At 54.1% G+C, this 12,650-nt stretch overlaps 1 protein-coding gene across 5 annotated transcripts in view; it reads right to left on the bottom strand.

Moving 5' to 3' along the window:
• CFAP74 (cilia and flagella associated protein 74) overlaps nucleotides 1-12,650 on the bottom strand; it is a 52,948-nt gene that overhangs the window by 17,174 nt on the left and 23,124 nt on the right. For all 5 annotated transcript variants that reach the window (XM_066371991.1, XM_066371990.1, XM_066371989.1 and 2 more), the window contains 6 exons: nucleotides 9,888-10,052; nucleotides 7,858-7,996; nucleotides 5,554-5,627; nucleotides 4,900-5,022; nucleotides 1,320-1,441; nucleotides 291-419 (listed from right to left, as the gene is read on the bottom strand). In XM_066371991.1, coding sequence (XP_066228088.1) covers nucleotides 291-419; nucleotides 1,320-1,441; nucleotides 4,900-5,022; nucleotides 5,554-5,627; nucleotides 7,858-7,996; nucleotides 9,888-10,052 — 752 coding nt within the window. The remainder of the gene's footprint in view (nucleotides 1-290; nucleotides 420-1,319; nucleotides 1,442-4,899; nucleotides 5,023-5,553; nucleotides 5,628-7,857; nucleotides 7,997-9,887; nucleotides 10,053-12,650) is intronic.

Genomic DNA, 12,650 nt, shown 5'->3' on the forward strand with positions numbered 1-12,650 from the left:
CATGTGCCTTGACTGGAGGGGGGGGGCTCCAGCTGAGCCAGCGACCCCTTGCTCAAGCCAGTGACCTCAGGGATTCGAACCTGGGACCTCAGCATCCCAGGTCAGTGCCCTATCCACCGTGTCACCTGCCAGGAAGCTCTTTTGTTTATATTTTGCAAGTCAGCAGTCAAAGTGACCTGAGTGGTGCTTACTTCACAGCAAGAGCCATGAAACACATGAGACACAGGAAGCATGGTCAGGGACCCACGCCCACCTTGCAGTGCCCCCGCCTGCCCATCCGCGGTGCTCACCGTGGCAGAAACTTCAGCTGCACGGAGTAGGACGACAGGGCCTGGATGTAGCCTGTCTTGGGCAGGAGCTCTATGTGGCCTCTGAGCTCCTTGCATACCTCGAACGTGAGACGCAGGGCTACCTTGGACCTGCAGCGTGAAAGGGACACGTAGACAGGGACACCAAGTGCTTACTCGTTGGTGTGTGTGCCAGGTCTCACCACCCAGCCGTCCTGGGTGCTCGGTGCACACCACACCAAGCTGTATCAATGGTCAGAGCAAGGGTCTTCCAAGCCCAGCTTCTTGGGGGCTGGCTTTCCCGCAATTAAATCTGATGAGGATTCTTAAATGACAACACCCTAGTCAGTTCTCAGAAACCTGAGTGTTTTCTGGGAAGACCCCCTGTCAGAGAGAGGCTGAGGGCAGGGGCCTAGAGGGGTGGGAGAGAGGTGGGGGATGGGAGATGGAGTTCAGGGTGGGACCCTTCCATGGGGAGTTGGGGGATGGAGTTCAGGGTGGGACCCTTGCTGACAGGCTTCTCCTCCCACTCAGGCACACGCCCCACGTGCCCACCTGCAGGACACTCGGAGGCCCCTGGATGGCCAGGCTTTCATCAGTGACCATAGCTCCTGTACGTGCTAATCCCTGCTCCCAACTCGGGACCAGCTGAGAGAACCAAGGGTGCCCCTAACCCATCACGTGGGACGCCATGCTCCATGATGTCTGGAGCCCACTTCTCCCCAGGAGACCCCCTCCTCCCCTGCCACCCTGAGTCTCACAAGGCCAACCCTCTGTCACACAGCTGAGTCTCTGCTTGCCCCACAGGTGGACTGTTCTCTAAGCTACAGGAAGGAAGGAGGCTGCCCAGGTGGAGAGGGAGCTGTTTCCCGGTCTGCCTGGGAACTGCGGGCCCCGGTCCGGAGTCCCCTGGGGGATCCCTAGGGTGCTGTGTGACTGACCCAGGGCTGGCGGGTCCTCTGTTCTGCCACAGCCCCCTGGGTCTGTGGTGGTTCAGAAACAAGCATGTGAACACGGAGGGCCCTTGCTCACCGTGTGTGGACAAGGATGGAGTCCTGGTACAGCCGGTCGTACATGCATATCTTCAGGTCCACGTTGGGCTTCGGCACCCAGACTGGCACATCGAGAGCCATGCCGGTGACTCTGAAATGTAACTAAATTTGAACGTGTCAATTCAACAACACGTATTTCCATCAGCAAAGCGGTGTTCACACAGAGCTCCAAAAGACAGCTTTTGTGACTTTCCCAAACATTGGGAGGTTAGGGATGAAACTAGCTGTTGTTTTAGAATTCCACAGCACTTTTCATAGAGTATAATTAAGAAAATCTTTCTTGTGATAAAAATTGTCAGACAGAAGAGAGTTTATTTAGTGATTGTCACATGCCCACCACGCAGCTTTGTAAGGAACAACACCAGGTGCTTGGAGACACGTGTTCACTGCAGAATCGTGCGCCGCCAGAGAGGTGGGCACACCACGAAGCCTCCGCAGCATTGACAGAATGGAAGTGCGAAGTCTCAAGGGGACCAGGGAAGAGGGGGCGGTGCATCTCTCCCTCACTGCGGGCCCTGGTGCCACCTCTCTCAGCCCCTGGGGCCTGGGTTTCGGGGAGTCTGGGTCAGTGGGTGTCCTGTGGGCAGGACTTGTGCACACACAGGCAGCCCCTCAGGCTGAGTGGGGGACTGCCCCTTCCAGATACCAGCCCACTGGACTGACTGGGGGGGGGCACAGAAGGGGAACTGCTCCCCTCGGTACAACTTGCAGACTTGTGACCCTCCTAACATGCCAGCCACCTGGTCTAGGCCCCGGGGTTTAGACCCTACAACCCTTTCCGGGGCCAGAGACAAAAAGACTGGTCAGAATAAATGGAAAACATGCTCGTGCAGTGGAGTTGCAGGGAAAGTCAGGGAGTCCCCGTACCTTAAAGGTTGTGCCAAGGGCCGGGATGCCGCCTCGAGGGCCTGAGAGGCCCAGGGGTAGCGTCCTCACTGCACTGTCACATGAAGATTAGAAAGCCTGAGTCAGCACCCAGGCAAGCAGGTGACAAGGTGACACTTGACATGCCCAGCGACAGAGAGGTCCGAGACTTGGGAGGACAGATGAGGAAGTTCTGGAGGGTACCTCGAACCAGATGGGACGTCAGCAGTGGAAGCCTATCTGCACCGAAGTCCAGCCAGGACAGAAAGAGAGGCAGATCTGGGCATATCCTGTGACACAAGAGGGTGGGCCAGCCGGCACTGGGCAGCTCTTGCTGGGATACTGTGGGCTGTGTCCTCAGACCGTGGAAGGAAGGGGTCTGCAAGTGGGCAGAACCCAGGATCTGTCCCTGGGACCCATCTCGAGGAAACAGGCAGGCAGGACGTGGGATCCGAACCCGTCTCACCCTGGAAAGCTGCCTGTGTGTGGACATTGGGAACCTTGTTAGTACCGGGGTCCCCTGTGGGGTAGGGCATCATTTGGGTGGGGGCCGCACCCAGAACAGGGGTCCCTATGGGAGAAGAAGGGAGAGGCAAGGATGTGGCACACGCACATGACACGACGTGGTCAGGCCTGGGGGGAGACGCACCTGCCTGGGACCAGGACCACCAGGCAGGAACTGCTGAGGTGTGGGGGCTGCAGTCAGAGGAGAGTCTAGTACTGCCAGTGACAGCAGAGGGAGACCCAGTCAAGGGAAGGCCACGGAGGGGGTAAATAAAAGGGACCTCAAGTTGCATTTTGCTTTGGCCCTAAGAAGTGCTGGGGGAGACCCGCTGGGGACACAGCCCACCTTGGGGGGTTTCCCCCTTCCACATCTGAAAGAGAAAGTCACATGGAACTGTCCACGGAATGGGAAAAAATTCCCAAATCCTGGAACAGAACGCAATCCACAGCAACCTGATCCAACCAACAAGAATGAGGAGACTGACAGAGAGGTAAGAAGGTCATCAAACAACAAAAAATGCACGCCAGACATTAGCCTGAGAGCAAGAGAACACCTGTCAGGGCCGACGGACAACCTGGCTCTTTGCAAGATGCAAAGGGATAAGAAAATGGCGACTGAGATGGGGGGACAGAGAGAATGGGTGGGAGGCAGAGGCCCATCGGAGATCAGCGGGCATGGCCCGGTCCTCACCTTCAGAGCTGTGGTGTCAGCTGCGTAGGCAGCAGGGCAGAGAGGGGAGGAGAGAGAGCCGATGCGAACATTCGGGCGCCAAACAACAAAGCCGTGCACAAAGTGCACTTGCAGACATGCGAGGAGAGCTGTCAAAGGCACAGTCATCACGGAGGGCAGGCGTGGGAAGAACAGGGAGAGGCGTGGATAGCTGCGTAACCCAGGCGACAGGCTTGTTCACAGCCGTCCTCATTGCACACATCACTCACTGTTAATCAACCTCGCCTTTCGTCACAAAAAAAACTTAAACAAATTAAAGAAAAAGAGTTTGCAGGTTACATTATCTGCACATATTTTCATAGGCTTATAGAAATAACTGATAAAAAGTAATGAATTGGGCCCTGGCCGGTTGGCTCAGTGGTAGAGTGTCGGCCCGGCCTGTGGATGTCCTGGGTTCGGTTCCTGGCCAAGGCACACAGGAGAGGCGCCCATCTGCTTCTCCACTCCCCCCTTCCTCTCCTTTCTCTCTATCTCTTCCCCTCCTGCAGCCATGGCTTGATTGGAGCAAGTTGACCCAGAGCGCTGAGGATGTCTCCATGGCCTCTGCCTCAGGCACTAAGAGCTTGGTTGCTGAGCAATGGAGCAACACCCCAGATGGGCAGAGCACCACTCCCTAGTGGGCTTGCTGAGTGGATCCCAGTCAGGGCGCATACAGGAGTCTGTCTCTGACTCCTGCCTCTCACTGAATAATAATAATAATAATAAAAGTAATGAATAAAAAATTTTAATTACTTGGAAATTAAGGAAGATATTTCCAGTGATTAAGAGCAAAGACTGGCCCTGGCCGGTTGGCTCAGCAGTAGAACATCAGCCTGGTGTGTGGAAATTCTGGGTTCAATTCCTGGTCTGGGCACACAGGAAAAGTGCCCATCTGCTTCTCCACCCTTCCCTCTCTCCTTTCTCTGTCTCTCTCTTCCCCTCCTGCAGCCAAGGCTCAATTGGAGCAAAGTTGGCCCAGGCACTGAGGATGGCTCCATGGCCTCCGCTTCAGGTGCTAGAATGACTCCGGTTGCAGCGGAGCAACGGCCCAGATGGGCAGAGCATTGCCCCCTGGTGGGCATGCCGGATAGATCCTGGTCAGCACAGTCTGTCTGATTGCCTCCCCGCTTCTAACTTTGGAAAAAAAAAAAAAAAGAGCAAAGGCTGTGTGTGCACATGGATGTGCGTGCATGAATGTGTGTGCACTATGGACATGTGTGTATGAGTATGTAAACAAATGCATGCATCTATGTGGAGATGTGTGACGTGTGTGCACATGCACATGGATGTGCATGCACATGTGGGCATATGTGTGGTTGTGTTTGTGTGGATGCATGTCACTGTTGGCTACAGGTGTCACCAACCAGCTGTCCAACTCTGGGTGACACAGCAGCCTCCTCGTGGCTGTGTGGGGCGGGAGCCCGCGCCCTGGGGAGGGCTGTGCTGTGGGGGTGATGGGCAAGAAAGGCTGCAGGACACTCACTGTGGGGCACTGCAGGTTCTTGAATGTGACCATGAACCTGGTCTGGACGGCTCCTGGGGTGACCGGGGAGAAGATGACAGGCATTTTGAAGGAGCTGAAGGGGCCAATCTCACCCTCTGTTGTCTGTGTGGGAAGACAGATGCCACAGGGCCAGTCAGGCTTCCCGTTTCCATGCAGGCGCCACCCCCCCCCCCACTGTCCTCACCACGGGCTGTGTCACTGGGAGGGTGACTGGTGGCCAGGCCCATGATCCTGTGACGTTCTCTTGGCCACACAGACTGGTACCAAGCCTGGCCCTGCCCCACAAGACTGCCTGCCTGATCTTGGTTGAGGATAAAAGGGCGGGCTGAACCCCCGTCCCTCACGTGCTTTCCCCCGCCCATGCACTGCTCTCCTCAATGATCTCCAGCCCTTGCACACGCTTACACACACACATGCGTGTGCGAGTGTGCACAAACACATGACACCACTGGCCAAATCCAGCTTGGGTCAGGGGTGGCTGGAGGCGGGCTCAGGCAGCAAGCTGCCCAGAGAGATCAGGTTCAGTGGCCAGATGAGTCTAGTCCGGCTCTGGTCCAGTGAAAGGACCACCTTGGGTAGGGGTCAGTAGACCAAGAAGGAGAGTATAGCCGGAGGAAGGTGGGTCTCACTGACCTCTCCCAGCCAGATCTCCGACTGGTCCTCATTGGGTAATATTGTCATGATGGTCGTCGCTCCACCATCTGATCCTGGAAGACAAGGAGCTTCAAATATGAGGACCAGCCAGGCAGGGAGAGGACAGCTCTGCCCAGACCCAGCTGAGTCACTGTCAGTGCCATACCCATCCTCCTGAAGCCGTGGGGCCCACAGGCAGCTGGGGTGTCACGGTGAGATCTCCCTCCCTCTCCTGGACCTCCTGCTCCTCTGGGCATGTGGGGGGCCTGCCCCTGAGAGCAGGAAGATGGGTCAGGAGAGGATTTGCCCAAAGCCCCAGGGAGGGGAAGGGGGGTGCAGTGGCCTGAGGGTAGAAACAAAGGCAGAGAGAGCACCCCAGTCAGCCTTTGGGGGTCACTTCAAAGCAGGAGGAGAAGGTACATGGGCTCAAACAGGGTTTTGTGTTAAGATGAGTGAACAGCAGACTGCACATCGACAAGCACAGTGGGACAGAGAGGCGGATGGCCGGTACAGGGAGGGAACAGGCTGCAGGAGTGTGGCGGGGCAGTGGGTCCCCTCCCTCTGTGGGGGAGCTCCCACCAATGTCCGCCATTTTCTAGTGCCCCGGTGCAGCAGAGGAACAGCCAAATCCTTTAAAATTTTAAACGATGTCATTTTCCTTTTTTTTTGAGAGGGAGGAATGGAGGGAGGGAAAGAGAGAGAAAGGTCAGCCCATTGTTCCATTTAGTTGTGCACGCATTGATTGCTTGTCATATGTGCCCTGACTAGGGCTCGGAACAGTGCCCTTGGGGTCAAGCCAGCGACCCTAGGATTGAGCCAGTGACCCTGGGACCAAACTGGTGACCCTAAGACCGAGCCAGTGACCTTGGTGCTCCAAGAGGATGCTCTATCCACTGTTCCACCAGCCGGGGCTAAATGCTATCATCTTTAAAAGACTTTTTTTTTTTTTTTTCACAGAGACAGAGAGAGAGATAGATAGGGACAGACAGACAGGTACAGAGAGAGATGAGAAGCATCAATCATCAGTTTTTCGTGGCAACACCTTAGTTGTTCATTGATTGCTTCCCATATGTGCCTTGATCGTGGGGCTACAGCAGACCAAGTAACCCCTTGCTTGAGCCAGCGACCTTGGGTCCAAGCTGGTGAGTTTTGCTCAAACCAGATGAGCCCGTGCTCAACTGGCAACCTTGGGGTCTCGAACCTGGGTCTTACGCATCCCAGTCCGATGCTCTATCCACTGCGCCACCGCCTGGTCAGGCAAAAGACTTTTATAATCAAATTTCATAGCCTAAATTTTCACCAGTGGAGGCAAGGAGGCAATGAGCTGATTCCACACATTGTCCCTGTCCCTGGGCAGGAGGGGATGCATCAGGCTGGCAGGGACCTGCGTCCTTCCCAGCTCAGTGCAGGGTCCTGGGGCCAATTCCAGGACTCCTGTCTCCACTGCTCCAGCACGTTCTGTGTACTCTGCACAGAGCCCAGGGCTGCTCCAGACAGCGGGTGCCTCCAGCAACCCTATCAGGGGACCCTCCATACCCTCTGCCCCTCCTGCCTCTGCCCCCTCCCTGACCCGCCCCTCCTTTCCTCCACCCCAGGTTGCTGCACCCCTACGGCAAGGCTCCTCACATGTCTCAATAAAGACCTTCAAGGGCAGTTGAGGAGGGCACATCCCTGTGGCCAAAGCTAAAGCTGAGGATTTCCTCTAAGTCAGTGGTCCCCAACCCCCAGGCCGTGGACCGGTACCGGTCCGTGGGCCATTTGGTACCGGTCCACAGAGAAAGAATAAATAACTTACATTATTTCCGTTTTATTTATATTTAAGTCTGAATGATGTTTTATTTTTAAAAAATGACCAAATTCCCTCTGTTACATCTGTCTAAGACTTACTCTTGATGCTTGTCTCTTAAGTTCAACAATTATATTTAAAAATACCACAGTTTTTACGCCGGTCGCATAATTTTATTTTGTGCATTTATCCGTCCCACCCTAAAGGCCGGTCTGTGAAAATGTTTTCTGACATTAAACCGGTTTGTGGCCCAAAAAAGGTTGGGGACCACTACTCTAAGTCTTCTATCAGCTTAAACATGGCTGGCAAATCCCAACACTCGCCATAACTGCCATTTCTTTGAATATATAGCTACTTTCTCATTTGCTATCACTTAGAATCCAAGCCCTGAAAGATTCTGCTCTGTCCCGCCCACCCTCTGGCCCCACGCTGCACCTCAGAACCTCGCAAGAGGCGGCTGCTGGCGGCTCCTGGCTCTGGCGATGCCTGCTCTGGGGTTCTAGCCCTGACCAGCTCACCTGAGGCGTGACTCTCGTCCTGCCCCCTCTGGCCGGGCACGTCCACCAGGGAAGACTCGTTGCCATCCATCTGCTGCTCAGAGACACTGGTGACGATTCTCTCACTGAAAGCTTTATCTTCATAGGTGAAAACGCTGCTCTGCAGAGAGAACACGACCCCTTCACTGGAACTCTCCGCCTGCCTTTCCCACTCAGCTGCCTGGACGCCCTGTCTCAGGGGGCCACGTGGGAGGCTGGCCTGATCTGGGCTGGGGGCTGCTGGCTCCTAAAAATCGGCACCCCCACCCGGTGGCCCTGGCTCTGGCTCTGCCCGTGCCAGCCTCCTGACCACAGCAGGCTTGTCCAGGGGCTCCCCATGGCCCCCTACAGGCACTGATGTGATCTTGGAGCCCACTATGTGCTCCTCCTGTCCTCTGGAGCCTGGGGAGGCTAGATTTCCCTCCCAGGGACAGGCGCCACCCTGGGCTTCAGCTCCGATCTCTTCTAGCTGCAGGCCTGGGGCTGGGCTGGCCCCACCTCCGCTCCTCGCCAAGACATCATTGCCACCCTGTCCTCTCTGCTGCTGTGCTTACCACAGAGTGACAGTGACCACCACATGCAACAGGTGAATGGACAGACAGGGCACTGCCTAGGCGGACCTGCTGTCCAGGCTGAGAGACACCACCATGAGGACACAGGGCTGAGGAGTGTGCTGGGAACTTGTCCCCACCCAACGGGCCCGGCCTTGTGCCCCCTTATCACCCACCATCACGTGGGCCCTGCTTAAGAATCATACCCCTGGCCCCTCCCACTTCTGCTGCAGCAGCCGGTCCATCTTTCTGCCTAGAGACTCCCACCCTGTCCTTCCCTGGGGGAAGCCCATTCAGGGCTTGGCTCAGGCCCCTCAATGCAGCAGAACTGCAAAGCGGGAGCTCAGTGCTTCTTAGAGGGACATATGTTCTATAAGGCAAGGCTTCTCTCACCCATCCTCACCCCCAGGACCTACAGGGTGCGCTGGGTGTGACAGGAGTAGTCTGTGGCACCCACTTAGCCGCACACCTGCATAGCCTTCGGGGAACGAGAGACCCACCTGGGCTGCCCGCCCCCATGCTGAACTTCAGAGGTGCACAAAGAGAGGCTGGGCCCCTGGGGCTTTCAGGCCTGGTGCTCCTGGTCAGTGCTTTGTAACCAGTGGTGGGATTCAGCCAGTTCTCACCGGTTCGGCAGAACCGATACCTAATTCTTTGTTGAGTTAGGTGAACCGGTTGTTAAAATGGCACTTGTCATCGGGGTTTTCTCTAAGGTGGACTCCTGGGCAGCCTCCCAGTGTGGAAATCACACACTGACATTCCTTACTCTTTTTTAACATTCATCTGCGCAACAGTGTATTCTAAGCACCCATAGTCATGTTCATTCCGTTCACAGGTGAAAAAAATTGATGGAACCACGCTCACCATATTTATTTATTCATTTCATAAAACTCCTTATACCTCTGATGAAATACTACATTTCAATTCTCTCGCGTTTGTTACTTCAGTAAACAAACATACCGCATCAAGAGAAAATTGCCAAATAACCAGGGGGCGGCATGCTGTCATTGGAAATATCTTGAATAATTGTTTTATTTTTTTTGGTCAGGTATTATTTAATATTTTTTCATTAGTATTTTAAAACTCTTATAACCTAGTTTTGTGTGCCCCTTTTATTGTTCTTATTTAAGTAGTCAACGCATGAAATAATAAACAGCCTTTCGGTATGTTTTTTTTTATACTTAAAATGGTCATAAGGGCAGAGAGCCAGTTGTTAAATTGTTTGAATCCCACCACCGTCTGTCACCATAGATGCCCGAGAGGGGCTGCACCCTGCTGCCCCTGCCCTGGCAGCCTTGTGACCCCAGCTGTCCTCCTTATGGAGACCAATGTTTTCTACTTGGACTGCCTAGGATGTCCGCGTGCCCCTCCCATGGCCCCTTAGACAGACTTCTATGCGTCACCGTCCGTCTCACCAGGTGGGGCATGCCCTCACTTAGCAGCCCCCCGGGTGACACTCACGATTCTCATGACTGACGGGGAGACGTCCATTTCATAGAAATCTGAGGCCGGGAGGAACTTGAACCTGGTGCCCAAGCCCCCGGTGTTGGTCAGCGTGATGGTCCGAGATGTAGTCTCACCCACCACGTAGCTGCCGAAGTCGATGAGCTCCTTGTCGAGGGACAGCTGCCAACAGACGCTGGGTGAGCAGGGCAGCTGTGCCCGACCGTGGCCGGGTCCCTCTGCTCCCTGTCACTCGGCAGCCCTGAGGGGACAGACGCCCTGCCCTTCCTCCTATGAAGGGGCCAGGCCTGCGTTTGGGTCCAGGCAGGAAAGGTAGGGTCTGCACACCCCAGGGACAAGATCTACCACTAGACATCATAGATTACGGATTGATTGTGACCTTCGGGAGTGCCCGGGTCCAATTTTTAAAAATTCAGGCCAGATAAAACGAGATGTGCTCTTATGAACAGACATGGAGAAACCATGTACACTGTGTATTATCCAGTGAAAGAAGCCAATCTGAAGAGTCTATGTCCTGTATGAGTTCAGCTACAGGACTCTCTGGAGAAGGCAAACGGAGACAATAAAAGGATTAGTAGTTATATATCAATAAAAGGTTCAGTAGAGCAAGAAGACATAACAATTATAAACATTTACACACCTAACAAGAGACCATCAAAATACATACACAAAGCAAAACTTAACGGAAGTGAAGGGAGGAAGGGACAGTCCTACAACGGTCCTCTCACACAAGCGGACAGAACTCCCAGGCAGAAGGCCAGTCCGGAAGCAGGAAACAGAGGAGCTGAACAGCCAGACAAACCAGGGAGGCCTGGCAGACGGACACACAGCCCCTACTCAGCCGTTGCTCTCCCTCTCGGGGGCCCTCTGCACCATCCTTAGGACAGACCACGTGGGAGGCCACAGGCCAGGTCTCATGGGCTTCAGATGATGGGTATCACACAAAGTGCCCCCTCCAACCACAGCAGGATGCAGTTAGAAATCGACAGCCAAAAGGAAACTGGAAAACTCACAAAACGGTGGAAATCACATAGCACTTTCTCAAACAACAAATGGATCAAAGGAGACATCTCAAGAGAAGTTAGAAACTATTTAAGAGACATGACAAACCAAAATGTACAGGATGCGGAGAAGGTGACCCTAAGGGGCGTATGCAGCTATAAGTGCTGAGAGCAAGAGAGACCTCTGGTCAGCAACCTGACTTACGACTCAGGAGCTGGGCAAGGGGGAGGGGCAAACCGAACCCAGAGCTGCATGGAGGAAAGAAACAGCACAGGTCAGCGCAGAGACAAGCGAAATAAAGACCAGAAAACCATGGAGAAAATCAACGAAAAGCTCACAAAACTGACAAACTTGAGTGAGATGGACTAAGGAGAAAAAAAAAAGATGAATTACGAAAATCAGAAAGGAAAACGGAGATGTTACTACTGATGCTACACAAGTAAAACGAATAATGAGGGAGAACTGTGAACAATCCTATGCCAACCATCTTCATAACCTAGATAGATGAAACGGACAAACTCCCAGAAACACAAAACCTACAAGATCAGACCATGAAGAAATAAAAAACCTAGCAGGCCTGTAAGTGATAAGGAGAGTGAATCAGAAATGAAAGTGTGCATGCATGTGGTGGTGCGTGGGGGTATGTGTGAGCGCATCTGTGTATCTGTGCATGGGAGTGAATTCATGTGCACGGGGTAGGTGGGTAGGTGACCTGTCCCCTGCTACAGGCCGCAGATGTGGAGAAGCCACATGGAGACAGAGATGCTGAGCTGAGGCAGTGCCCAGTGGCCCTGGTGGCCACCCGGGAAGGGGCTGACGTGCTCTGTGAGTGGGAAGGACACAAGAGCACATGTGCACGTCTGGGTGGCTGCAGGGCTTCATGGTGGCAGGGACTCTGGTGCACCCCTCCAGCCATGTTCCCTTCTTCCCTTCCAGGACAGAGGCCCCTGAGGTTCAGGGGACACAGTGCTGTCCCGGAAAGACGACTTCTCAGCCTTCAGAAGTGAGGGAGAAATCGAGACACTCCCAGGTAAACAAAGGCAGAGGGTCCATGGCCAGGAGACGCCCCTGCTAGACATGCTCAGGGAGCATGCCAGGTGACAGGAAAGGACACGGGGGACGTGAAGGCATCAGGAGAGGTCAACACAGGCGACTCTAAAAGCCAGTGTTAGCCTGACAATGGTTTGTAGCCCCACATTTTGCTTTCTGCGTTAACAGACTAATGCATTTAAGAAATTATTAAGCCCTGACCGGGCGGTGGCGCAGTGGATAGAGCATCGGACTGGGATGCGGAAGACCCAGGTTCAAGACTCCGAGGTTGCCAGCTTCAGTGAGGGCTCATCTGGTTTGAGCAAAAGCTCACCAGCTTGAGCCCAAGGTCACTGGCTCAAGCAAGGGGTTACTCAGTCTGCTGAAGGCCCGTGGTCAAGGCATGTATGAGAAGGCAATCAATGAACAATTAAGGTGTTGCAATGCGCAACGAAAAACTAATGATTGATGCTTCTCATCTCTCTCTGTTCCTGTCTGTCTGTCCCTGTCTATCCCTCTCTCTCTCTCTGTCTATGTAGAAAAAAAAAAGAAAGAAATTATTAGGTCCTGGCCAGTTGGCTCAGTGGATAGGGCGTCAGCCCAGCATGCAGATGTCCCAGGTTTGATCCCTGGTCAGGGCACACAGAAGTGACCATCTGCTTCTCCACCTCTCTCTCTCCCCTTCTTGCTGCCAGTGGCTCAGTTGATTTGAGCATCAACCCAGAAAGG

The sequence above is a fragment of the Saccopteryx leptura genome, chromosome 3, assembly GCF_036850995.1.
Source record: "Saccopteryx leptura isolate mSacLep1 chromosome 3, mSacLep1_pri_phased_curated, whole genome shotgun sequence".
Lineage (NCBI taxonomy): Eukaryota > Metazoa > Chordata > Mammalia > Chiroptera > Emballonuridae > Saccopteryx > Saccopteryx leptura.